Source organism: Notamacropus eugenii, chromosome 1, assembly GCF_028372415.1.
Source record: "Notamacropus eugenii isolate mMacEug1 chromosome 1, mMacEug1.pri_v2, whole genome shotgun sequence".
In the NCBI taxonomy this organism is placed as follows: domain Eukaryota; kingdom Metazoa; phylum Chordata; class Mammalia; order Diprotodontia; family Macropodidae; genus Notamacropus; species Notamacropus eugenii.
Genome location: NC_092872.1, coordinates 295,196,935 through 295,221,854, shown reverse-complemented (window position 1 = coordinate 295,221,854; position 24,920 = coordinate 295,196,935). Strand labels below are relative to the sequence as shown.

At 37.0% G+C, this 24,920-nt stretch overlaps 1 protein-coding gene across 10 annotated transcripts in view; it reads left to right on the top strand.

The window, feature by feature from the left end:
• SIPA1L1 (signal induced proliferation associated 1 like 1) overlaps nucleotides 1-24,920 on the top strand; it is a 314,212-nt gene that overhangs the window by 245,235 nt on the left and 44,057 nt on the right. For 7 of the 10 annotated variants that reach the window (XM_072629233.1, XM_072629232.1, XM_072629228.1 and 4 more), the window contains exon 14: nucleotides 18,899-19,048. The exons of the other annotated variants lie outside the window; for them this stretch is intronic. In XM_072629233.1, the coding sequence (XP_072485334.1) occupies nucleotides 18,899-19,048 (150 nt within the window). The remainder of the gene's footprint in view (nucleotides 1-18,898; nucleotides 19,049-24,920) is intronic. 10 annotated transcript variants of the gene reach the window in all.

The window sequence follows — 24,920 nt, the reverse complement described above, 5'->3', positions numbered from 1 at the left end:
GTTTGGTCCGCAGTGGGCAGGATTGCAGGATTGATGGTAGCATCCTCATCTGTTAGCTTCCAGCATATTGTGAAGTATTGTCATTTATGAGTCTGATTCCATGGCTTTTCAGGCTACTTTATATAGGTTCAACTAAACTCCCCTATAGAAAGTGGCTTTAAAACATTCCTGCAGTGAAGCCATGGATTGGCAGTGAACACAAGTGAACAAACAGAAAATAGTAAGTGGTAAAATTTTTCCTGTTCTTTGTACGAGCTTATTGTCAGCCACATTATGGTGTAAAGTCAGATTTGACAAGAAGTTGACTAGCACATTTGAAATAACCAAGAAGAGCATTTGAAATATGAATTTACATTAACTATCATTAACACTGACCTGCAACCCAAGCATATATTTTGCTTTCAGATAATAGCTAATAATAGTATGAAGCCATCATAATTAGTAAGACATTTATAAACTCAGCTTCATGTTCTTGATAAACATGAAGATGATCCTCTATAATTATTTTTTCAGCACTAAGTTAACCCATACTCAATTCAATACATATTAAAATTTGTCTCACCTGAATGATAAATATTTAGAAGAAGCCTCTTTTATGGTTTCTTAATACTAAAAAACTATGTGCCATTGGGGAAACACTTCCCTGCCATGGTCCTTTTATTTTTAATAATTTGAAATAATACATGGAAAACAATATGATTAATTAAAATTCATTCCTTTGTTAGCAAATATTACTGGAAGATGTAGAGAAAGCATTGCAATCAAGAGTGGTTTGCTTTATAGTTATATGAGAATACAGGTACTGCTCACATGTCTCAGTTTACAGCATTTGCTAGATCTGTTTTAATACCGAAATACACTAAGATTAATGATACTGTGAGCAACTAAAGGAGAAATGTACCAGAGAAGATGTATTCTCAATGATAAATGACTTCTTTTTTTGTTGTTGTTTTTATTTTTAATGTTTATTTATTTATTTTTAGTTTTCAACATTTATTTCCATAAAATTTTGAGTACCAAATTTTCTCCCCATCCCTCCCCTCCACCCACCCCAAAACTCTATGCATTCTGATTACCCCTTCCCCCAATCTGCCCTCCCTTCTATCACACCCCTCCCTCCCATATCCCCATCTTCTCTCTTGTCTTTTAGGTCATGATAGATTTCTATACCCCATTATCTGTATTTCTTATTTCCCAGTTGTATGCAAAAACAATTTTCAACATTCGTTCCTAAAATTTTGAATTCCAACTTCTCTCCCTTCCTCCCTCCCTACCCATTCCCCACTGAGAAGGAAAACAATTCAATGTAGGCTATATATGTGTAGTTTTGTAAATGACTTCCATAATAATCATGTTGTGTAAGACTATATTTCCCTCCATCCTATCCTGCCCCCCATTTCTTCTATTCTCATTTGATCTTGTCCCTCCCTAAAAGTGTTTACTTCTAATTGCTCCTCCCTTCCATTTGCCCTCCCTTCCATCATCCCCTCTACCTCACTTATCCCCTTCTCCCCTACTTTGCTGTAGTGTAAGATAGATTTTCATACCAAATTGAGTGTGCATGTTATTCCTTCCTTAAGTCAAATGTGAAGAGAGTAAGCTTCACTTTTTCCCTCTCACCTTCTCCCTTTTCCCCTCCATTGAAAAAGCTTTTTCTTTTTTTAGATATCATCCCTTCCTATTCAACTCACTCTGTGCTCTCTATTTGTGTGTGTGTGTGTGTGTGTGTGTGTGTGTGTGTGTGTGAATAATCCCTCCAACTACCCAAATAGTGAGAAAAATTTCAAGAGTTACAAATATTATCTTTCCATGTAGGAATGTAAACAGTTCAACTTTAGGAAGTCCCTTAGGATTTCTCTTTCCTGTTTACCTTTTCATGCTTCTCTTGATCCTTGTGTTTGAAAGTCAGATTTTCTATTCAGCTCTGGTCTTTTCATCAAGAATGCTTGAAAGTCCTCTATTTCATTGAATGACTATTTTTTTCTCCTGAAGCATTATACTCAGTTTTGCTGGGTAGGTGATTCTTGGTTTTAATCCTAATTCCTTTGACTTCTGGAATATCATATTCCAAGCCCTTCAATCCCTTAATGTAGAAGCTGTTAGATATTGTGTTATCCTGATTGTATTTCCACAGTATTTGAATTGTTTCTTTCTAGCTGCTTGCAATATCTTTTCCTTGACCTGGGAACTCTGGAATTTGGCTACAATATTCCTAGGAGTTCCTCTTTTCAGATCTCTTTCAGGAGATGATCAGTGGATTCTTTCAATATTTATTTTGCCCTCTGGTTCTAGAATATCAGGGCAGTTTTCCTTGATAATTTCATGAAAGGTGCTGTCTAGGCTCTTTTTTTGATCATGGCTTTCAGGTAGTCTCCTAATTTTTTAATTGTCTGTCCTGGATCTGTTTTCCAAGTCAGTTCTTTTTCCAGATATTTCCCATTATCTTCTGTTTTTTCATTCTTTTGGTTTTGTTTTATAATTTCTTGGTTTCTCAAAAAGTCATTAACTTCCATTTGCTCCATTCTAATTTTTAAATAACTATTTTCTTCAGTGAACTTTTGAACTTCCATTTCCATTTAAAGCATTTTTTTCTTCATTGGCTTTTTGGACCTCTTTTGCCAGTTGAGTTAGCCTATTTTTAAAGGTGTTATTTTCTTAAGCATTTTTTTGGGTCTCCTTTAGCAAGTTGTTGACTCGCTTTTCATAATTTTCTTGCATCTCTCTCATTTATCTTCCCAATTTTTCCTCCACCTCTCTTACTTGATTTTTGAAATCCTTTTTGAGTTCTTCTGTGACCTGAGAGCATTGCATATTTATTTTTGAGGTTTTGGATGCAGAAGCCTTGACTTTTAGGTCTTCCTCTGATGGTAAGCATTGTTCTTTCTCATCTGAAAGGATGTAAGAAAATACCTGTTCACCAAGAAAGTAACCTTTTATAGTCTTATTTTTTTTCCCTTTTTTGGGCATTTTTCCAAGCAGTTACTTGACTTTTTGAGTCCTTTGCCAAGAGGGGGATATACTCTGGAGACCTGTACATTCTCAGTACTTCCAAGGTGGCACAATCAAGGGAGAGGAGTTGACTTCTCTCCTGGCCTGCGCTCTGGTCTAGGAGCTACCAAAGCTTTTCTGCCCATGATCTGCAAGTAGAATTCCCTTTCCAGAGCCTCCATGCCAGCCAACACTCTTCCTCACCCCAGGGCTGTCACTCAGGGCTGTGACCCAGATCACCAGCTCAATTCCCCCAGGGGCTTTAGTCCTAGGGCTCCAAAAATGGACACTGCAGCTGCTGCCACTGCTGCTGCCTCAGGCCATGGCTAGGGAAGGACCCTGCTCTCTTCTCACCCAGGTGAAAAAGTTTTCTCACTGACCTGTGAATCTGTCTTTGGCGTTTGTGGGTTGAGGAATCTGAGAACTGTAGCTGCTGCTGGGGATGCCGTCCCCGAGGCCTATTCAGGTGCTGTTCCTCCTAGTACTGTGGGACTAGCACTGGCCTGGGCTCTGTGGGCCCAAGCCCCATGTGATAGAACTTTTTTGTTGGCGTTCCAGGCTACCTTGGGCTGGAAATCTCTTTCACTCTATTGTTTTGTGGCTTCTGCTGCTCTAGAATTTGTTTAGAGTCATTTTTTTATGGATATTTTATGGACTGTGGGGGAAGAGCTAGAGTAGGTGCATCTTTCTGCCATCTTGACTCCACCCCCTCAGTAAATGACTTCTTTATTGAAAAATAGTGATTAGCTCACTGCTTTGATTGGAATTAAAAATTAACAACAATCAAGTTCTAGGTTAACATCACATAAATTTGATTCACTGCATCCCGTGTAGGCATACCACTGTGGCAGATGGAGCATGAAGTTCACAGAGTGCTACAGGATACCATCAAGTTGGCTAATTTTATTTAAACTGTTGAAGTCATATTGATAATTTAAGCTGAATATTTACCACACTTGTACTGACATGAGCAGTGACCGTGAAAATCTTTTGGACTCACAGATGTGTGTGCTCGTTGTCTCATGGCTAAATCCTTCAGAGTTCTCAGACTTAAAGATAAATCATGCCATTTTTTTCTTTTAGAAAAAGACAAGTATTCCAAATTTGCCAACCTTTTCTGTGATGAAAAGTGGCTGACAGTACTGTGTTCCCAACAGATAGTTAAAAAAAAAATAAAAACCTAATCTACCCCTTCTAAGTAAAGGTGATGTTTTAACAGATGAGAAAGAAACTTATGCTAGGGAGCATACTTTAAAAGCTGATGTATCATATATTTCCCTCATTAAATGATTTTGTGGCAGAAAGTAATGTGTAACAAAAAAAACCCATATCTGTAAATTTTTAAAACTTGGGAACAAAATTTTTTAACCTTAATAACTTCCAAATAAGGAATTTCAGTGGATTTTTAGTTCATTTGACAAAAATATAAACAAACATGCAGTATCTTTCAATTAGATTATAAGAATGATTGACAAGAGGGAAGACAGGTAGAAAGAACTGAAATATTAGTAAGTTTAGGTAATGATATCTTTCCCCATTCCTATTACATATCTTTGTGAAGTTGCCTCTTGTCAGCTATGTCATTAAAGCCAGATATCAGAGTAGACTGAACTTAGAACCAGACCATCAAATTAGAGTATCCCAGAGTGTTAAACCAGGATTTCAAACAATAGTTAAACATATTTAATCACATTGTACTCATAAAATATTACTATTAATAAATTATTTTAAATATTATTTATTTCATCTTTATCTCATTCTCTTAAACCTTTAATTATATAAAATTTGTACTGTGGTACAAGTATATAATTTGTAAATAAAATAAAATTTGTAAAAAATATATGCCTGTACATATAAATTTGGGTATGGAAGCAAATAATACATATATGTATATATACACACATATGCATGTTAAAATTTGTTTCCATGGAAACATTGTGTTTCTCCCTATCAAAAATTTACCTTTAATCTCAAATGGAAGGGTAGATTTCTTAGATACCTATTGGAAATCATAATGGTTTTTAAGCAATGATAGAAATCATAGATAATTAATAATAACAATAGCAGCTAGCATTCAGTACTAGAAGTTTTTAAAGCATGTTACAGATATTATCTCATTCTCACAACCCTGCGAGATAGGTGCTACTGTTATCCCTGTTTTACAGATAAGGAACCTGAGGCAGACAGATTAAGTGATTCACCCAAGGCAACTTCAGATACCATGTCATGGAATCCCCTTATGTGATAGATGAGGACTCTTAGGCCCAGGAAGATTAAATGATTTTTCCAGGGTTTCTACAGCTCATAATTATCCAAAGTGAAACTTGAACCCAGGGCCTCTGACTCTAGAACCAGTGTATGCAACCTCATAGGAGGCTCAAGAAGAAGTATTGGCAGTTTGGGAAAATTGAAAATTATTTTGTCAACAAGGTCAGGTTTTCTATTTAAATAGTTTTTAAAAAATTTATCCTTTATCATTGAATTTTTTTTTTTTTTTTTTTTAGTCTAGACATGAGGTTTTATTAGTGTAGGGCAGAGGTGGGGAACTTGTGACCTTGAGGCCACATGTGGCCCTCTAGTTCTTCAAGTGTGGCCCTTTGAGGGAATCCAAACTTCACAAAACAAACCCCTTTAATAAAAGCCCTCAGATTCCCTACCCCTGATGTAGGGGGTGTCCTCACAGAGTGTTCTCTCTCATCTAGTGAAGATCAACCACTCTTCTCTAATGTCTACTCTTACAGAATTGCCTGGGGGCGCTGAGTTGTTGAGTGATTGGCCTAGGGTTACACAATCAGCACCTGTCAGATACAGTATTTGGAGCCAGGTGTTCCTTACTAAACCTCTCTCCACTATGACATCATTGAAATTTATGCATTTAATGTGATTTAATATTAAGTCCCTTCTATGTACAAAGCCTTTGTGAAAGTGTGAAGAATACAAAGAAGGAAAAATTTCTTGCCTTCAAGTTACCTGCAGTCTAGTAGGATAGAACACTTAAAATATAAGTATGGTATGGTACAAGGTACAATTTGACAGGCAAAGGAAAGCTCTAGAAAGATTTCTCTAGAGGGTGTTCTAGCAAAATTGAGGGAGAGACCACTTTCAATTGGGGGGACCCTCTTTCAAATGACAAAGATCAGAGTTTCATGGAAGAAGTCATCAGAACTGGACTCTGAATAACATCTTAATTTCTTCTCAGATAATCGTATCCGTGAAAAATTGAATTTTCTTGTGTTCATTTCTCAAGGGAGAATTATTACCATTTTGAAATGATGAGAGACAGTGCTCTGTAGTGAATAGAGTAGACTTGGCCTCAGGAAAATCTGAGTTCTAATCTTACCTCATTTATTAGCTATGTGACTGTGGGCAAGCCATTTAACTTCTATGAACCTCTTACGGTTAACAGAAACCATAGTACCTACATCACAGAGCTGTTCAAAATAATGCAGGTCATGCTTTGCAAGCCTTCGAGCGCTCTATAAATGTTAGTTCTTATTCATTGCTGGAATACATATGCCTCATTGATGTTGATACAATATCAAGAAACCAGAAGCTTAGAGAAAAGCTCCCAGCCATATTTGTGGATGCCACCTCCATCCCCACCCTTACCCCCCAGGAGATTTTAAAAGTATATAGCTAAGAGTGATGCGAGTTAAGAAAATGTGAATGGATGACCCCGTTTCCTTAGAGAAGGAAGTATATACAATGAGTACACACCCCTTTAAGTATTAATTTTTAAGTTTATCCTCATAAAAATAAAAATACAACTTGGAGGTCACTTTTCAGATTCCAGTGTAAGTTGGGGAAGTATCTTGCTTTCATAAGCATAAAAAACCAAAACTGTTTCCTCAGCATAGAAGAAAGGTTTTATAAGAATCCAATCAACACATCAGGGAGTTTATGACAGGAATGATAAAAATTAAAAACATTTGAATTCTATATAAGTCTTAACATGCAGTTCTTACAAGGTTCTTAGTCTGGGTGGACTGCCCATAACTCATCCTAGAAAAGCCTGTTATACTGCTGAGTGACCCAGTTTGGAGGTAGCTGCGCGGCTGAAAAACAAAATACATCCTTGAAACTTACTGGGGTGGGGGTAGGGGAACTGGGGTGCTAACCCTCAAGGGAAGTTTACCTGACCATGATTTAAAACATCATCTCTATGCTTTAGCTTCCTGTGCAACAGATTCAGCTGCAAGTGACTATTCTTTCCTGAAGCCAGAATTAAATATTTTATTATTAAACCTACTTAGAACTAAAATCTGTAGGGAGCCAGCACTCTTGGGTCCATTTCCTCAATTAACAAACATTTACTCAGCCAGGTACTGTGCAAAGCCCAAAAAACTCAATTGGGAATAAAATATATACGTATGTAAGTCTATATATAAAAATTAATTCTTCATGTAGGAGCAGCACTTGAGTTTGAGGTAACTAAGAATTTTATGGAGTAAATAGGGAAGGAAAGAGAGAAGGAAAAAGAGCCATCCCTTGTCCAGCAAATACATAATTTCATTTGATAATTATAATATTGCCAAGAATGACTGAGATAACAAACCCTTGTAATACCCTCCCACCCCTATTGGTGGGTTGATAACGTTCATCATCATGCCTAATGTATCAACTGATCTGGCAAATTCCATTTAGTCTGATAATCTTAATCACTCAGGACAATGATATCATTTTGTGCCCCCTTGGTTTGCATTGCCAAGTTACATTTTTATAAAATTATTAGGAATCAAAATCAAATAGCAGTTGAAAAAATATTTGGAGAACTGATTTTTTAAATGTGACATTTCTCTTTAAAAATTTTTGGCTATTTATAGTTATGTTTTAAAGTATTTAAAAATACCTAGTTCTTTAAAATTACCAGTTTATCAAGAAAACCATAAAAATCCGTGATTTTTGGGAGGGAAAAAAACTACCTGGAATTCATTCCTGTAGTCAATATGGAATTATTTCCATAGGTATTCATTCAAGTTCTTTGTTCTGTTCCTTGGAAAATGGGAAGGTATAACTACTTCTTTTAGCAGAAATCACTTAGTTTTATGCCATGGTGACAATTTAGGTTTTTATTTCTGATCTTTCCACTAAGAAGGTACTTGGAGAAATAAATGTGATAAATTTCCTCTACTTCTTCATGAAGGAATAATTTACATTTCAATTAAACAAACAAGGAATTATTTGATAGATAAGATAATTTTGTTTAGAAAAACTAAAAATCTGTGTACTAAAATTAAGTCTTGCATATGCTCATATAGTATCAAGCTGGTCTGTCAGTTGCTGTTACTACCGAGAGTGTCATAGCCACACCACAATAAGTACCATTGGCAGAGTTAGAGGGCAGCCAAGAAGGTATCCTGAAGAATTCCAGGCTGGTATGCTCTGAAGCGCAAAACTGCTCTGAGATTTCACCTCACACCCAGAAAATTTGCAAAGATGGTGAAAGACAGAAAAAAAAATGTTTAAAATGAGATCATGAGAAGATAGGCACCCTGATATGTTAGTAGCACTGGGAACTGGTCAAACTATTATGGAAAGTAAATTGGAATTATGACTAAAATATCTGTATTCTTTTTACTCAAAGATACCACTGCTTAATATATACCCTCTAAATGTCAAAGATAGAAGAAAGAAAGGAAGGTCCAAAATACTAAGACAGTCATAGCAACAATTTTTGTGCTATCAAAAAGCTGGAAACAGTAGATACCTGTTCATAGGAAAATGGCTAAACTGTGAAAATAAGGAAATGTTACTGTGCATTAAGAAATGACAAATATCAAGAATTCAGAGAAGAATGGGAGCATGTGAACTGATGCAGAGTGAGATAAGTAGAACCAGGGAAATGGTAGATACATATCTTTATAGATATGTAATAATTACAATACAAATAGAACAGTAGAAGAGAACTGAACACTTTGTAACTACAATATTCAAGGTTGGCCTTGGAGAAAAGTTGAAAAAAATGCACCTCCCTCAACTTCAGAGACTATACATATGGAATTTTGTATATGTCAGATGAGTTTGATGTATTAGTAGATTTTGCTGTTTTTGTTTTTTTTTCCATTTTAATCTTTGTTACAAGGGAAAGTTCACTGGCTGGGGTGGTTACATATATTCAGAAATGAAATGGTATAAAAAATAAGACAACAGTTTTTTAAAAAATAAAACGTAGGATTATGAAAATATATTGATGATAAACATTTTGTGAATGGCTCAAGAATGAAGTTTCCTAGATCAGATTTTATCAAGCTCCAAATGAATAAACTCCAAACTCTCCATTCTGTCATTCCTCTGTTTTGTTGTTCAGTGATTTCAGATGTGCCTTGACTCCTTGTGACCCCATTTGGGGTTTTCTTGGCAAAGATACCAGAGTGGTTTGCCATTTCCTTTTCCAACTCATTTTACACCTGGGAAAACTGAGGCAAACAGGGTAAAATGACCTGCCCGGTGTCACTTAGGTAATAAGTATCTGAGGTCAGATTTGAGCTTGGGTCCTCCTGACTCTAGCCCTGGTACTGTGCCACCTAGCCATTCTTCTCTCTCATCCTCCCCACTCCCCAAGCTCTGGCCCTAATCTAACTTTCCAGTCTTATCACTTTCAACTTCTCTGCACATACAGTGGGTTCTAGTCAAACTGGACTACTTGGTGTCCCCTGAGCCACACCTGCTTTTCCCCCATGTTGGATCAGGCTATTTCCTTTACCTAAAATGTTCTCCCCCTCTCATTCTACTCACAGACATTTCCTGTTGAATTTTACATATCCTGCATAGCATAATCATGTATGCATGTAATCCCTGCCACTGCGAGAGGCAGAATTTAATGGATTGTCTGAGTTCATAGGTTCTGAGCTGCAGTAGGGCTAAAGCTGGTTGGATTTCCACACTGTCTGCATCCATGTGGCGAGTCCCCAGGAACACAAAGCCATCAGACTACCCACGGAAGGACAAAGTAGAACAAATTAGAAAATCAGGACAGGTTGAAGTTGAGAAAGACAGATAAACAGACCGGGGGGAAAAAATCACCCTTTGTACCTCTCATGCAATCACTGTGCTACCTTATGTTTGTGTGTTTGTTTGTCTCATTACTTCTTACTGGATTATAAGCTTCCCTAAGAAGAGGAAATGTCTTAGAGGTTTTTTGGCCTATTCCTAGAACCTCAGAACAGTGCCTTTTACTAGGCAGCACTCAGTAAGTATTTAATGAATGATTGGAATAATTTTGCTGAATTTACTCATTCCTGTGCCTGTAGTCCTGTTTTTTTCTTCCTATACATATATACGGCATCTCACTCTGACTTTACAACCCATCCTTTTTAGAAAAAGATTTTTTAATATATCCCAGTCTGTGTGCAAGTAACAGCTTGCCAGTAATTGTGAAGGGGTGATCATTTGTCAGAATATGATAAATTGCAGTTGTATAAGGGAATCCTTATCCTTATACAAACAGACCTTGCCACAGTACGATCAGTGTTAGAATTGGATCCCTTTGAATAGTTGGTGTCTGTGCCTCATACTCTTAAAGTATCCCAGGAATGTGTAGTGGGCTGGGTAGGAAGTGAGATTGTGTTCATCCAAGCGGTTTGTTTAAATCTTTCTTATTGACACAGGACCAAAACTGTGTTATCTAGATTTGTTTTGGGAATGCTTTTGATTTCTGCCTTGCACCTGTGTGTAGGTACTCTTACACACACTTGCACACACATAGCACATCATTGAATAGAGTAGCAGAAATCACTTTGGTCTCGCTCTTTGACAGATGTTATTTTAATTGCTACCTGTTAGTAAAGTGCTGTGCTTATTTGAGGGCTAGGGGTAGATAATCCATCAGTCTTGCTGCTATTCCAGTCAGTTTAATTTTTTTGTTATTGTCATTTCTAGATTTGCATTTGAGATATAGAGACCTTTAGTCATGTTAACATCTCTAAGCAATGTTATCAAATTGGAGAGAAAGATAGCACATACAGGTATAATTGAATCTAGAACATTACAACTCTTGTGGGAAAAGATTTTGACATAAATCGCACTGGGAGTGATTATCTTTTGTCCATAAATTTTAATCTATCAGTTTGCAGGTCAGTTTTTAACAAGTAATTTGTGTTTACTGTAGGAGGTTTGGGGGCTATGATGGCAGGGTTAAGTGCATGCCCAGGACGGGTAAAAAGAAGGAAGGAGAGGTTTTCTCGCCTTCCTACCCCCACCATCCTTTGCATACATGTATTTGTATGTATGGAAAGACTAGGTCATCTCTGAAAACTGGTATTTTTCTTAGCACTTTTTTCTTGTATAGGTAATACTTTTATGAAAATGAGGAACTGGTATTAACCTTCTTGGACCAACTTTCTCCAAATTTCTAGTCTCTTAGCTTTTTGGGTTTTTTTATGCACTTAAATGAGACTAGCCTAAACACAGTCCTGCAGACTGAGGAATCTGTTGGATTCAGAACTCTGATAGCCATAATTTTTTTTCATTGCTGCATTCTTGGTATTACAGAAAAGTGAGGATTCATTTCTTCAGATAGAATTTGGGAAGTCTTAGAGAACATTTGGTATAAGTTACTTTACAAATATTTAGCTATTTCTTGGCCAAATTTAGAAAAAAATGTAAGGAGGGGAATTTCTGAAATTAATGCTAAAAGACTTAAAAAATTCTTTTTTTGTGGTGATTAAAATAATATTAATAAATGTTTATATTTACTTCTGTTAGAGGATCTCAGAGCACTTTTTTTCTATTTTTTAAAATCTTATTTTTATTACTCTCTTTTTACATCACCTTAATTTCTAAATATGTCCTTCTTCCCTTTCCTTCTAAGTTGGTTGTCTCTCATAACAACAACAAAAAAAGAACCAACCTATCAACCTTATCTGACATCATATTCAGTATTCTATATCTATATCTATAGTCCCCCACATCTACAAAAAAAAGAAGATAGATTTTTCTCAACTCTTCTCCAGGGCCAAATTTGGTCATTACGATTATAGAGTCTTCAGTTTTGTTGTTCTTTCCATATTATAACTATGGGGGCTTTTTGGAAATAACCCTTTCACTTTTTATCTAAAAATAAAATTCATGCTCTTTCCCTTTGTAGCAAAGAAAACCATTTGAGTAAAAATGCCTTTATACAGTAACCCCATCTACCAATTTTTATAAAATTCTGCCCACATAAACCACCCTCTCCCCCCACTTCTGCCAAGAGGAGGAAGTTATTCTTTTTTTCTGTACTATGAAGCCTACAGGCTTTAGCTCCCTTTTAGTGATCTTTTCCTTTACTTTGTAAAAATGGTTGTTTTACATTCTACTTATTTCATCAGTTTTCTTTCCCCTGCAGCACACTTTAAGCTTTCTTATTCCCATAGGTCTGAAGTGGGGAGAATTTTCTGTAGGAAGATGATCACTTCCCTCCCCCCCCCCCCAAAAAAAAAGAGGAGGAGGAAGAAAACACACAATCTTAGTTCTCAGACATTTTTAGTGGAAGTGTTATTCCCATTTTATAAATGAAATTCTGAGAATCAGAGCAGGAAAATGACTAACACATGGTCATATATATAGTTAGTGTCAGAGTGGTTTGAATCCAGGTCCTTACGATTCCAGTATATCGTATTATATAAGACAAGTGTGTCTCTTTGTGCCATTTCTTTTATATTATAAACTTAATAAACATTAGCAAACACAAACATTTCAAGGTACAGAGAAAAACAGGAACAGATATTATATGACACTGAACTTCTTTTCCTCACTATGTACAGATTTTTTAAATAATTCAAATTTTACAGGATAGTTCCAGCATTTCTTATCTTTGTCTCCTTTTGGGCTTCCTTCTGCTCTCTTTGTGTTTTTAATGATTCATGGATATTTTTTTTGTTCCTTTTCTTGCTTTTTTTGGTATCACTTTCTACCCCTTGACTATTCCACCCAAATTCCTCTGCCACCAAAGAAGAAAAAGAAAAGCCTTCATTGTAACGAATTAATAGTCATTATGTCATAGCATTCTTAACAATCCAGCCATGACCCAGAAACTCATCTAGTCTGGTTCTTTGTATTTGGAAGTTGGGCTCCCTTTAATATGGAATAAATATTTAGATAATTAGAATACAAATCAGGCTTTGACTTCCTGGAGATGAAATGGGCTTCTTTCTCTTGCTCAGTGTCTGCATCAGATCACGTCAATAGCCTTTGAAATAACAGTGTGCCAATTTTCAACCTTTTTTCCTTTTTGTTTTTGGTGGAGATGGGGAGATATATATGATGTAATGACACTGACTCCAGTTTGATTTCTGATGAAAGTTATTTAAGTGTGTGGAGGAGCTGAGAAAACCTTGGTTATCAGTTCTTGAGGTGTATCCAGGAAGTGCTAGGGGGGTGTACCATAGCTTTGGCAGTCCATGGACATACCAGTGAAAATCAGCTGCACGCGGTCCTTGGTTGGAAGTACCACAGATTGCTGATATGTGGTCTGCCCCTTTAACTCTGAATTAAATGCTTGTATTTTTCCAGCTTTAAAATTTTGTTGGAGTCAAAATCAGAGCATTTTAAAAGAGATCAGATGATCAAAAATAAGTATTAATATTGGGACTTGCTACATGCTACAGATCAGTGAAAGTATCCTGATTATATTGTTAGTTTCTATTTACGTGTTCTTTGTATTCACAGTTAGAAAACAAAGCCACTATTGAGTTTTATGAAGGCAGAAAAGAAATGAATGCTGATCATCTAAAAAATTCCTTTTTTCCTCCCTTTGGGATAACTCCAGTAACCAAGTGGAATTTTCTGAAGCACTTGCCAAATAAAATGAACTCCAGCCAAAGTCTAGCGTTAGGCATTTTATAGAGAAATGTTAGCGGGTTTGGGGTACTGGGAATGGAGGGAGGATTCCTTTTTTTTTTCTGTTTTTTTTTTTAACTCAAACATGTGGCAGGTGTAGCTCTTGGAAAACTGCTGTAGGGTAAGCAGCCTACATTGGCTCAAGTACTGCCTTCCATATACCTACAGGAAAAGCCATGTGTCACTTTATTAATTATCCAGAGAGGGAGTGCAGTATCTGAATAGGCCTCCTGGTTATTTATATTCAAACCACCCTACAAACAGTCCAGTTACTTTCTCTATGTGGAATAGCTGCAGTATTCCTACTTGCCACTAGAGAGCAATCAGTCTGCAAACATTCCTACCTGCCTACCAGACTGGGTCCTAAAATTTCATGTGGTAGCACTGGCCAGGTTATGATTTTGAGCTCGGATAATAATATGAAGTACTGACTCAAAATTACTAGTATATCTTAAATCTATGGTGTTTTATTCGCTCAACATTTGGCATTTCCTTTCTCAGACAAAGGCAGTCAATGTAAAGTGGCCAAATGGTTTGCTTAACATCACAGAATTGCCTGTACATTTTGGTGCTCTTACCTGGGATGTCCCATCTCCAATTCTTTATCTAAAACCGCCTCCCATTTGCACCTCCAACTTTTCTTTCGAGGATGCTAGAACAACAGTTCCAAGTTATTTACTCCCCACTAATCAATGGGAAGAATGAATTGTATTTCTGAGACCCCCACCTTATGTTTGGAACTATGAGCAAGAGGAAATGGACAGTGCATGGAGCTCAATCATTCTTCTCTCCTTAACACCTATGAGATGCCACAGTTTCACCTGAGTATCTTTTAAAGGGTTGAATCTGGAGCACCTCTGTGTTGCTGGCCTCAGGTAGTTTGTGCAGCTGGCAATTAGCATCTTGGAACTGCTCCTCTTTCCAGCTTGGCAGACTGGAATTATTCCATCAAGAGCAAAGAAAAACTATGTACCTCTACCCAGTCCGTAACTTTTCAGTATCTCACCAGTCTCTGTCCCCTTGTTGGAATTTTAGAAGTCCCCACAGCTCCTAAGAGATGAGCCCCACTTTGCTACTTAAAATCACCTGCAAATACCTTGGATAGGCTGAACTTGGTTCTAGTCAATGCTGACACTACACAATTGGTTGGTGTTTGTTGACATGACTGAGCCCTGATGGCCACCTTCTTATTGTCACCAACAACAGACTTACTCTAATGTACCTCACTCTAATGGATCTTTTTGTTAATCTGTCTACTTTGGCACAGCCTAAGAATGTGCAGGTTTTTTCCTCATACGCCTTTTATAGAGTGATTGGAATAAAATGGTTGCATAAGATTCACTGTCCAATACAGCAGAACACTCCACATTTCCAGTCTTTTTCATCTTCTCTCCACGAGCACTTTTTAATCTAAATGGAATGTGCCTATAAGCAACTGGTAAGGACATCAGACTTCATGAGGGAGTGGTTCTGGAGTGTCTCTTGCCCCTGGCTCCTCTGTTTCCCATTATCTTTGCCTCTTTTTGTCAAGTGCATCCCTCCAGGCTACAGTTATGACAGTAGATCGTTCTATGTCTACAGCAGGTGTTCTTTCATAAAACTGTTGTGACCTCTTGATCTTTTGCCTTTTCAAGGGAAATGCTTTTGTTTAAAGATTTAGTTTTCATCAGGCTGTCTCTAGTCTTCTGCCTTTCTATCCGGACAATCAGTGCAGCCTTCTCGTTTTTGCCTCTGTGCCTATTTCACAAAGAGATGTTCCAGAGTTAGTTCAAATTGATTTTCCTTTATGTGGCCATTCCGTGAACACACTATCCATTCTGCAAACATCTTCATTGTTTCTTGCAACTGCTCATAATTCAACTGTTTATTTCCCACTTATATCAATCCTGTCCAACTCTATTGCAAAGTGAGAGACCTTTCCCCCCTTTTTTTTGTGCTGAAAAATGTTATTAAACTTGGCAAATACCTCCTCTGTGCTCTGGGTACTCTCTAGCCTTCAAAAACATTCTAAATACAAAATTTGTTAGTAGCTGAGTAGGGGCTGAGTCGAGACTTGAGCTGAGTTTTAAAGGAAGCCAGGGATTTTAGGAGGCATAGATGTAAAAGATAAAGCATCGCATGTGAGATACAACTGGTAGGGCTGCCCTATAGTTTTCATGGAAGTTAGTGATAGGAAAGTAGGAAGCAGTCAGTTTGTGAAGAGCTTCAAATTCCAAACAACGAATTTATATTTGATCCTAGAGGAAATAGGGTATTGTTAGAATATACCAAATAGGGAGAGGACTTACCCTTTGGGAAAATCACTTTGCTTTGTGGAGGGTGAACTGGAGTGGGAAGAAATTCAAGGCAGACAGACCTTATGAAGTTGTTGAAATAGTTCAGGTAAAGATAATAAGGACCTGAACTAGCGAGGGGACGGTGTGAAGAGGGAGAGGAGACATATTCAAGAAATGCTGTGGAGGTAAAAACAACAGAGATTTGGTACATAATTAAATATATGGGTTCCAGGAGAATGAGAAGCCAAGAATGGTCGGAAGCATGGTAGGTGACCTCAGTAGTAGAGGGGAAATTTCCAAGAAGAATGTTTGGTAGTAAAGATAACTTAATTCCGTTACGGACATGTTGAGTTTGAGATACATAGGCGACATCTAGTCAAAATGTCTAATAGGCATTTGGTTACTTGAGATTAGTACTTAGGAGAGACTAGAACTGGATATATCCAGTTGATGGGATTCATCAACTTAGAGATAATTGAATCCTTGGGAACTGGTGAGATGACAAAGCGTGATAGTTATCAACAGAAATTAAATTACTCACAGCCCCACAGGTAGGAAGCATAGGAGTTGCTATTCCCTTTGATCTGGGTCCGGCATTCCCTGTACTGCCATGCCGCTTCTTGCATGTAACAATAACTCACATTCAGATTAACAGATTATTTGTATACATATTTCTTCTTTTGGTCTTAAATATAATCCCATGTGGTAGATGGGACATATAGCATTATTCCCATTTTAGAGATGAAGAAACTGACTCATGTAAAGTGATTTGTGGAAGTTGCAACAGAGAAAATGTATTTTGAATGGCTTTTTAAATTTGATCTTAGGAATCTGTATTTTACCCTTTCAGCCAGATATTCTTTACCTTTTTATTCTGATTCTTACTCTTTGCTTTCTCCTCCAACAAATAATTGTTGGCCTCTACTTTTTTTTTCTCAATGAAAGAATCTCCTCAGTTTCCTATGATGTTTCCCTTTACACCACAGTTCCTGACTCAGAAACCCCTTGAAGGGAACCAGGCTAGGTATTAGTTTTGCCATAAATCTAGCTGACTCTAGACATTTGATTTAAGGTATCTGATAGCTTTATATTCAGACAATATCATCTAGAACAGTTTGCGCTTCAGTGAAAGCTTCTGCAATGGAAAAGAGAGAATCTGTTCAGCAGGGTGAATAGAGTGCTGGCCTTGGATTCAGGTTGTGACGCTGATAGTACGTCTCAAGGCAGTTACTTCGTCTTTCTTGGCCTCACTTCTCCATCTGTAAAATAAGGGAACTGGACTAAAATGCCTCTAAGGTGCCATCCAGCTTTAAATCTGTCATTTTGTTATTCTGTGAAAAATAACTTAAGATTTTTATGGATATGTCAAAGTACTATTTTAAAGATTTTTTTTAAAGGAAATACTTAAAAGTTGGTATTAATTAAATCAGTCTTTTTTTCCTTCCAAGGGCAGTAAGTATAGAACACTTTTCAAAGTTTGAAACTCTAGTTCTAGAATGCATCACAAAGGAAAATGTTTCTTTAGATTAATCAGTAAACATCAGTTATAGTGTTTGACAAGTGCATGGCTAAAGACTATAGGGTGGTAGACTTTCTAATACATAAAGGTCTGGTCCTTGCCCTTGCAACAAAGCCATGTTTTTTGTCTTGAAATCCAGGAAACAAGTTATGATATTCTCAACTTAAGAAGAATTACTTTAAATGAATATTTGCAGAATTGTAGCCAAATGCAAATTATTAAAATCCTGACAGAAGTTGTAATTATTTATTTTTGATTGTTTAGTCTTTTCAGTCATGTCTAAGTCTTCATGACCCCATTTGGGGTTTCTTGGCAGAGATGCTGGAGTGGTTTGCCATTTTCTTCTCCAGTTCATTTTATAGATGAGAAAATGTAGGCAAATAGGGTTAAGTGACTTAACTCAAGGTCACTCAGCTAGTAGGTGTCTGAGGTTGAACTTGAACTGAGATCTTCCTGCCTCCAGGTTCGGTGCTCTATGCACTGAGCCACTTAGCTGATCCATTATAATGATTATGGGAATATTATTGTTGACATTTTGATACCTGCTTTTTCATGTACCAAGCTCATGAATGATAGAATTTGAGTTACATAATCCAAATTTTCAGCAACAGGGATTAGGTGACAGAGACCCTTGCAAACTCTAATGTCACTGGTTAAATTATGCAAGGGAAAGGAATAACCATTTGTAAAGTACCCTTCTTTGTCCCAGGCCCTATGCTAAATTTCTTTTTTTTTACAATATTATCTCATTTAATCCTCACAACAACCCTGGGAGGTAGGTGCTATTATTATCCCTATTTTACAGTAGAAGAAACTGAGGCAATCCAAGGTTAAGTGACTCATAAAAGGTCACAGAGGTAATAAGTGTCTGAGGCTAAATTTGACCTCAGGTTTTCCTGTCTCCAGGCTTAGCTGTGGTAAAGAACTGCCTCTTTCAGAGGAGCTAATGTGAAAAATTGAGTTTTGTTTCATGATACTTGGGTACGTATCTGATGATTATAAAAACAATTAAACCAGTTTATTTCATGAAATTTCTAGATACGCACATATTTTCTTAGAGGTTTTTTTTTGTTCATTTTCTCCGTAAGTGCCCTCTCCTCAAGGCAGTTTGCCAGCTATTTCCCCAAGGAGGGGGCTTGTAAAGGACATTTTTCATCAGCTGCCTTCATTTTTCACTATCCCCATAAAAACCTAGTCACTGCTGATATGGCAGTTCATGTAACATCATACATCATGCATTGCCTTGGGATATTCTCCTTTGAGTTGTTGACTTTATATTTTTGGTTTGCATACACAGGTTGTCTCCTGGTTCTGACATCTATGTGACAGTTTCATCCATTGCTTTAGCGAGATCACAGCAATGTCGTAACTCCCCTAGCAACCTGTCTTCATCTAGTGAGACTGGCTCTGTTGGGGGCACTTACAGACAAAAATCCATGCCTGAAGGGTAGGTATGCTGTTTGCACCATTTTATCAATCGACAAGCAGTTGTTAAGTACCTACTGTGTGTCAGACACTGTATGCTAGATGCAGGGGATGCAAATAGAAAGAATGAGCTAGTCCCTACTCAAAAGAGGTTTATAATCTAATAGGGGAAGACAAGTAGAGTGTATACAGAAAAAAGATAAAAGAAAATTAATTAGGGAGGAAAGGCATTAACAATTGAGAGATATCTGGAATAAAAATGTACAAAATCATCCTTGAGCTGCATCTTGCTTTCTGTGAGTCAGAGGCATTCAAAGCATGGGGAATGACCAGTACAAAGGCATGGAGACCAGAGATGGACTGCTGGCTATTATGAACAGAAAGAAGGCCCAGGCTGGTTCAGTTGCAGAATTCAGGATGTCCTAGAACGATTGTGATCAAGTAGTGAAAATCTTAAAAAACTAAGTGGAAGAGTTTATACTTTATCTGTGAGATAACAGAAATCCATCAGAAGGGAGCAGGAAGGGACCAAGCAGTTATATAGTGCCTACTATGTGTCATGTATTGTGCTAAGCTCTTTACAAACATTCTCTTACTTGATCCTCACAACAACCTGCTGAAGTAAGTGCTATCATTACCTCCATTTTACAGTTGAAGAAACTGAGACAAACAGAAGTTAAATCACTTGCCCAGAGTCACATAGCTAGTAAGTGTCTAAGGCTGGATTTGTACTTAATCTTGGGTCTGGAGTCAGGAGGATGTAAGTACAAATCCAGCATCATCAGGGTGGGCGCTTTTTCCTTCTTAATAGGATGCAGCCCTTCAGAACATTAATAGATATAAATTGTGGCTCGGAAAAAATCATCACCTTATGGACTACCTTCTGGTGAAGTGTACAAGATATCTAATTCTTCTCTGAACTACTAAAATAGGAATACTAAATATTCTTTCATCTGCTAAGAGCCAGTAGCATTTATATTCCACTGTTAGAAAGCCTCTTCTTGAGAAGTTCACCCTTCAGGAGTCTATACCATAGACTTTGGGAATGCCGAATTACCAGGAGCTGAACTCCATCCACTTCATTAAATGGATTAATTTCATGTGCCACATTTCTTCATAGCATTAACTTCTTTGGTGGATTTAATGGGAATTGCTGTCATTGTTCGCAACGTGGGAGTAGATAAAGGCTATTCACATCCCGATGCTGACTTGCTCTTTTCAAATGTTGAAAGTTTTCTTTAACCTTTCCCTGACATCTTTCTTCCTTCTTGAAATCACTGAGCCACCTGAAAACCATAATTTGCCCTTTGGTAAGACTCATAAAGTAAAACACTTAAGCACGTGGCAATTTCCAAGGATGTGAAAAAAGAAATAAATTGGAATCTCTGAAGCTGGGAAAGTAATTAGCAGCAGTAGCATTACATGACTTACACTAAAGTATCTTTTGCCCAAGGAGAGAAGTCAATGATAATTTCATAAGAGTTTTTGCTGTGATTTCCCTTTTGGAGACATTACTGATAACTTAAACCATTTCAAACATTTTTAGAAGCCAAAGTTTCTATTCCCCAGAACTTCCTTTCTTAAGCACATTTTTACTTACGTGAATGTGCTTCTTTGGTAATTTTGTTGACGTTTCACAAGAAGTCGCAAACTGAGCACAAGAGCCAAAGTTCCCAACACTATGTACTTAGAACTGTTGCTTATGAAGCCCTTGTTAGGTCATGCAAACCATTACAGATTGTACCTCTTCCTTTCTCAAAATACCTGAAATAAATGCTTTTTTATCAATATAGGAATAAGAAACAAATTTTAGCTCTTTTCAGGAGATTTTATAGAATAAGTATTAATGAAACAATATACATTAGTGAACATTTCTATTTTAGTTGTGGGGTAAGGACTGGAGCTCTGTTTTTTACTGGTCTAGGAAACTCCCTCTTCCAGTGCAGGTCTTCTCTACATCTTGAGAATTGTCTCGAACTCTAAGATCTTAAGTAACTTGCCCAAGATTACTTAGCCAAGATATCAGTGTTGCTTCAAGACTGGCTATCTCCTTACTAACACCATGTGCTCTCTGTTCTCTTCTATTTTAATTGTTTGATTTAAAATGACTTGGTTAGCCTTTTTTTTTTTTTTTTAATGAAAGAGCTAATTGTAGCTTAATTGTTAAGATGGTGATTAACATGAAAGCAGGGTGCTTTCTGTGAGCTGTGACAGAGTTCAGCAGAAATTAATCAACTGTGTTTCATGGCCTCGAGCTCCAAAATCTTCAGAACAATGACCCCATTTCAATGAATATTATAAGTAATAAGGTTCAAATGAAAGGCAGCATGGCACATGCCTGAAGGCTGGACTTGGAGTCAGGCCTGGATTCAGGTTCTGCTTTTGACACACTGATTGTGTGTCCATGCAGAAGTCATTCACCTCTCCTTGTCCCAAGAAGCTCTCTGGCTGTAAATAACAACACATCAGTGGAGGTTTCATCCTGGTGAAATCACGTGAAATCTGTGTGAAGTAGCTTGTTAAAGGAATTTCTTAGCTAGCTGATTCAGCATTTAATCTCCAAGCCAACTATATTGCTAATGTCTTTTTTTCACCCTTCAAAGCAGTATCTCTCCATTTTATGACTTAGTAGACATTCGTTCCCTCTTTGGAACTCACTATTAAGGCCAGGACCGTAAGCTTGATTCCTCTTTGAGCCAGAGAATTTGGGCGATTTAGAGGGTGGAAGAGACAAGCTAAGAGATGCTCAGTGACTTGCCCAAGGTCAAATCAGTCACAGAATATGCACAGGAAGGGATCTCAGAGACCGTCTAGCCCTACTGCAATACCCCTGATAACTGGTCACCTAACTGCTAATGAGCAGGAGGACCCACCAACTTCACAGGCAGCCCATTTCATTTTGAGATGGCCCTAATTCTTAGAAAGTAAGGACAGCTAGGTGGTGCAGTGGATATAGCACCAGTGCAGGAGTCAGGACGACCTGAGTTCAGATCTCACCTCAGACACTTGACATTCACTAGCTGTGTGATCTTGGGCAAGTCACTTAACCCCAATTGCCTCATGCTGGGTCATCTCCAGTCATCCTGATGAATATCTGGTCACTGGATTCAGATGGCTGTGGAGGAGAAGTGAGACTGGTGACCTGCACAGCCCTCCCTCACTCAAAACAAAGTCAAGTTCAAGTCATGTCATTGTTTCTCTGAAGGCATGGTCTTCTTTGGCAACAAAGGATTAACACACACAATTCTTAGAAAGTATTTCCTTATGATCAAATCTAACTCTACTTGTCTTCAAATACTGCCAGTTCTTTTGTTTTATTTTACTTCTTTCCTACGATTTCATAATCCTTAAAATTGCTTTCTAGTCTTCAGCTAGTGTTATTGGCAGAGGCAAAGAAGCATCTTGACCTGTATCAGGAGAGTGGAGTATAGAAGAATCTAAAAGAGAGGCATACAGAGAAGAAAGGGCAGCAGGAACATTGAACCAGAATCTGTATAGGATTCCTCACCACTACTTTGAAAGCAACCAAAAGTACATACAAATTAGGATCAATATCAGCCTATGGTATGATCCAGTAAATATATACTTTAAGAATCAGAAGACTAATTTTTTTTTTTTGTAACTTTCTGACTCTGCTGATTCACCTTCCAGTCCTATATTTTTAACAGGGATATTGAAAATATTCAGAATGATATGATTCTTTTAGCTCTTCAAATAATAGTGGTATAGCAATGTAAAATCAAATTTGAGCATGTTTATTAAAATAAAATTTAGAGAAAGCTACTCTTTTTGCTTAGAGTGCTATTTAAAACAGTACAGGGCAAGGTTCTTAACAGGAGGTTCATTAACTTTTTTTATAACTATATTTCAATTTAATTGCGTTTATTTGCAATTCTGTATACAAGGTATCCCAAAAGTCTAAGACTTTGACTTACAAATTTAAAATCCTTATTCTGAAAATACATCCATATACTTCATCAGACTTCTAAAGGGGTTCATGACACAAAAGAGGTTAAGAACCCTCGTAGGAGACAAGAGAATCTATACCTAGATTTAGATTCTTTAAATCTACAACTTTCAGGAACAATCATTTGCTGCTAGAATTCATGAAATGCTGTTAGAAAGTAAAAGTAAAATTATACTATGTTTAACTCTTTCTTCTTTAGGTGCCAAAATTTGCATTTCAAATCAAGTCACATACAAAAATTTGAATCAATTAACCAATGGAAAATTAAATAATCTTCATTTGTGACTTAATTCAAAATGTAAATTTTGAATGCTGCCTAATCTTGGTATAGTTGACAGTTTCAGAGCTGGATGTGTTTTATTCGAGGAGGTGATGGCAAAACAATCCTTTGTTAGCATGAACACTTTCCTTAAACTTACAGAAGACTTTTGGATCAATGCAAGTTACCACATTATCTGTTGTACCTAGTATAGTGTAATGGGAAAGTTCAAGTCCTTCCTTTGCCACTTACTATATATGTTATCCTAAGGCAAGACACTCAACTTGTCTGGAGTTAAAGTAGAAGAGGAGTTCTTTGTTTATGGACAACTTTGACAGTCTGGAGAAGCCTTAGTTTCCCTTCTTAGAATCATGTCTAATCAACAAGTATTTAATAGGTGTCTACTTAGCACATCTAGGCAGCATACTAAACACTTGAGATATAAAGAGAGTCAAAAAAAAATGGTCCCTTGTTCTTAAAGAGCTCATGGTCTAATGGGGGAGAGAACATACAAACAACTACAAACACACAAGATGTGGACAGGATAAATTGGAGCCAGGCTTGGAGGGAAGACACTACTAGTATTACGGAAGATGAGGAAAGGCTTCTCATGGGGGTGGAATTTTAACTGAGAAATTAAAAAAAAAAAAAAGGTAGGAAAGCTAGGAGATAAGAGATAAGCAGGGAGAGAATCCTCTGAAAATGTCTAGAGTCAGGAGATAGAGTGTCTTGTGCAAATCAAAGTGACCAGGCTATCTGGATCATAAAGAGAGGAATAAGTTGTCAGAAGACTATGAAAAAAGTAGCATTTTTAGTGCATAAAATTAACGATAGAGGATTATAGATGAAACCAATTAAATTGAAAATGATTGATTGTCGAAATCTATTTTTTAAAAAATTCATAAATCCCACAGTAAGAACTTTTGGATTAGAAATCCCAAAAGTCCCTTCTGGTCCTAAATCTGTGATGGTGGGCACGATATTGGAAATGCACTATCCTCTGTAAGAAAATATTAAGCAAGCAAAAGCTTTGATGCTGTTGAAGATTCTTCTTGCATAAAAAGCAATTAGTGGATTCATTAATTAGAGGGTTTTTTTGTGCTTATTTAGATTTCTAATGTGTTTCTTTTAAAGGAGATGGACTTCTTTCATTAAAGTCATTAGTCAAATACAAGTAAATCTGTACATTTCCACAAACATGTTTGGATTTTATATTCTTCCATTTCATAGGAAGGATTAAAGCTTATCTGAAAGTTTTCTCTGTTGCTATTTTAATAGAAAAATAAAGCTTTATTTGAATATATCATTATCTTTCACATGGGAAAAGTCAGCAGTACTTTAATTCATTAATTTACCAGTTATTGCTACCTTGTAGATTCATTTGTCCCAATATATAATGAGCTATAGGTAGAAAACCTGCCCAGTTGCAAATAGACAACTCATAATCTTATACTTATTCATGGCATGCCCTTGAAACCATTAGGAAAACAGTTCTTTTAAGTTCTAGCTTGAAACATAAGTTGGCTTTCAATGTCTTCCTACCCCGTGGCATACCTATCATTTTAAGGACTCGCTTAAGTCAATTTAAAACAAATTAAAATTGCAACATACATTGAAAGAAGGCCATTAGTCATGTAAATATTAGATTACCTCAGACCTAAGCTAAGC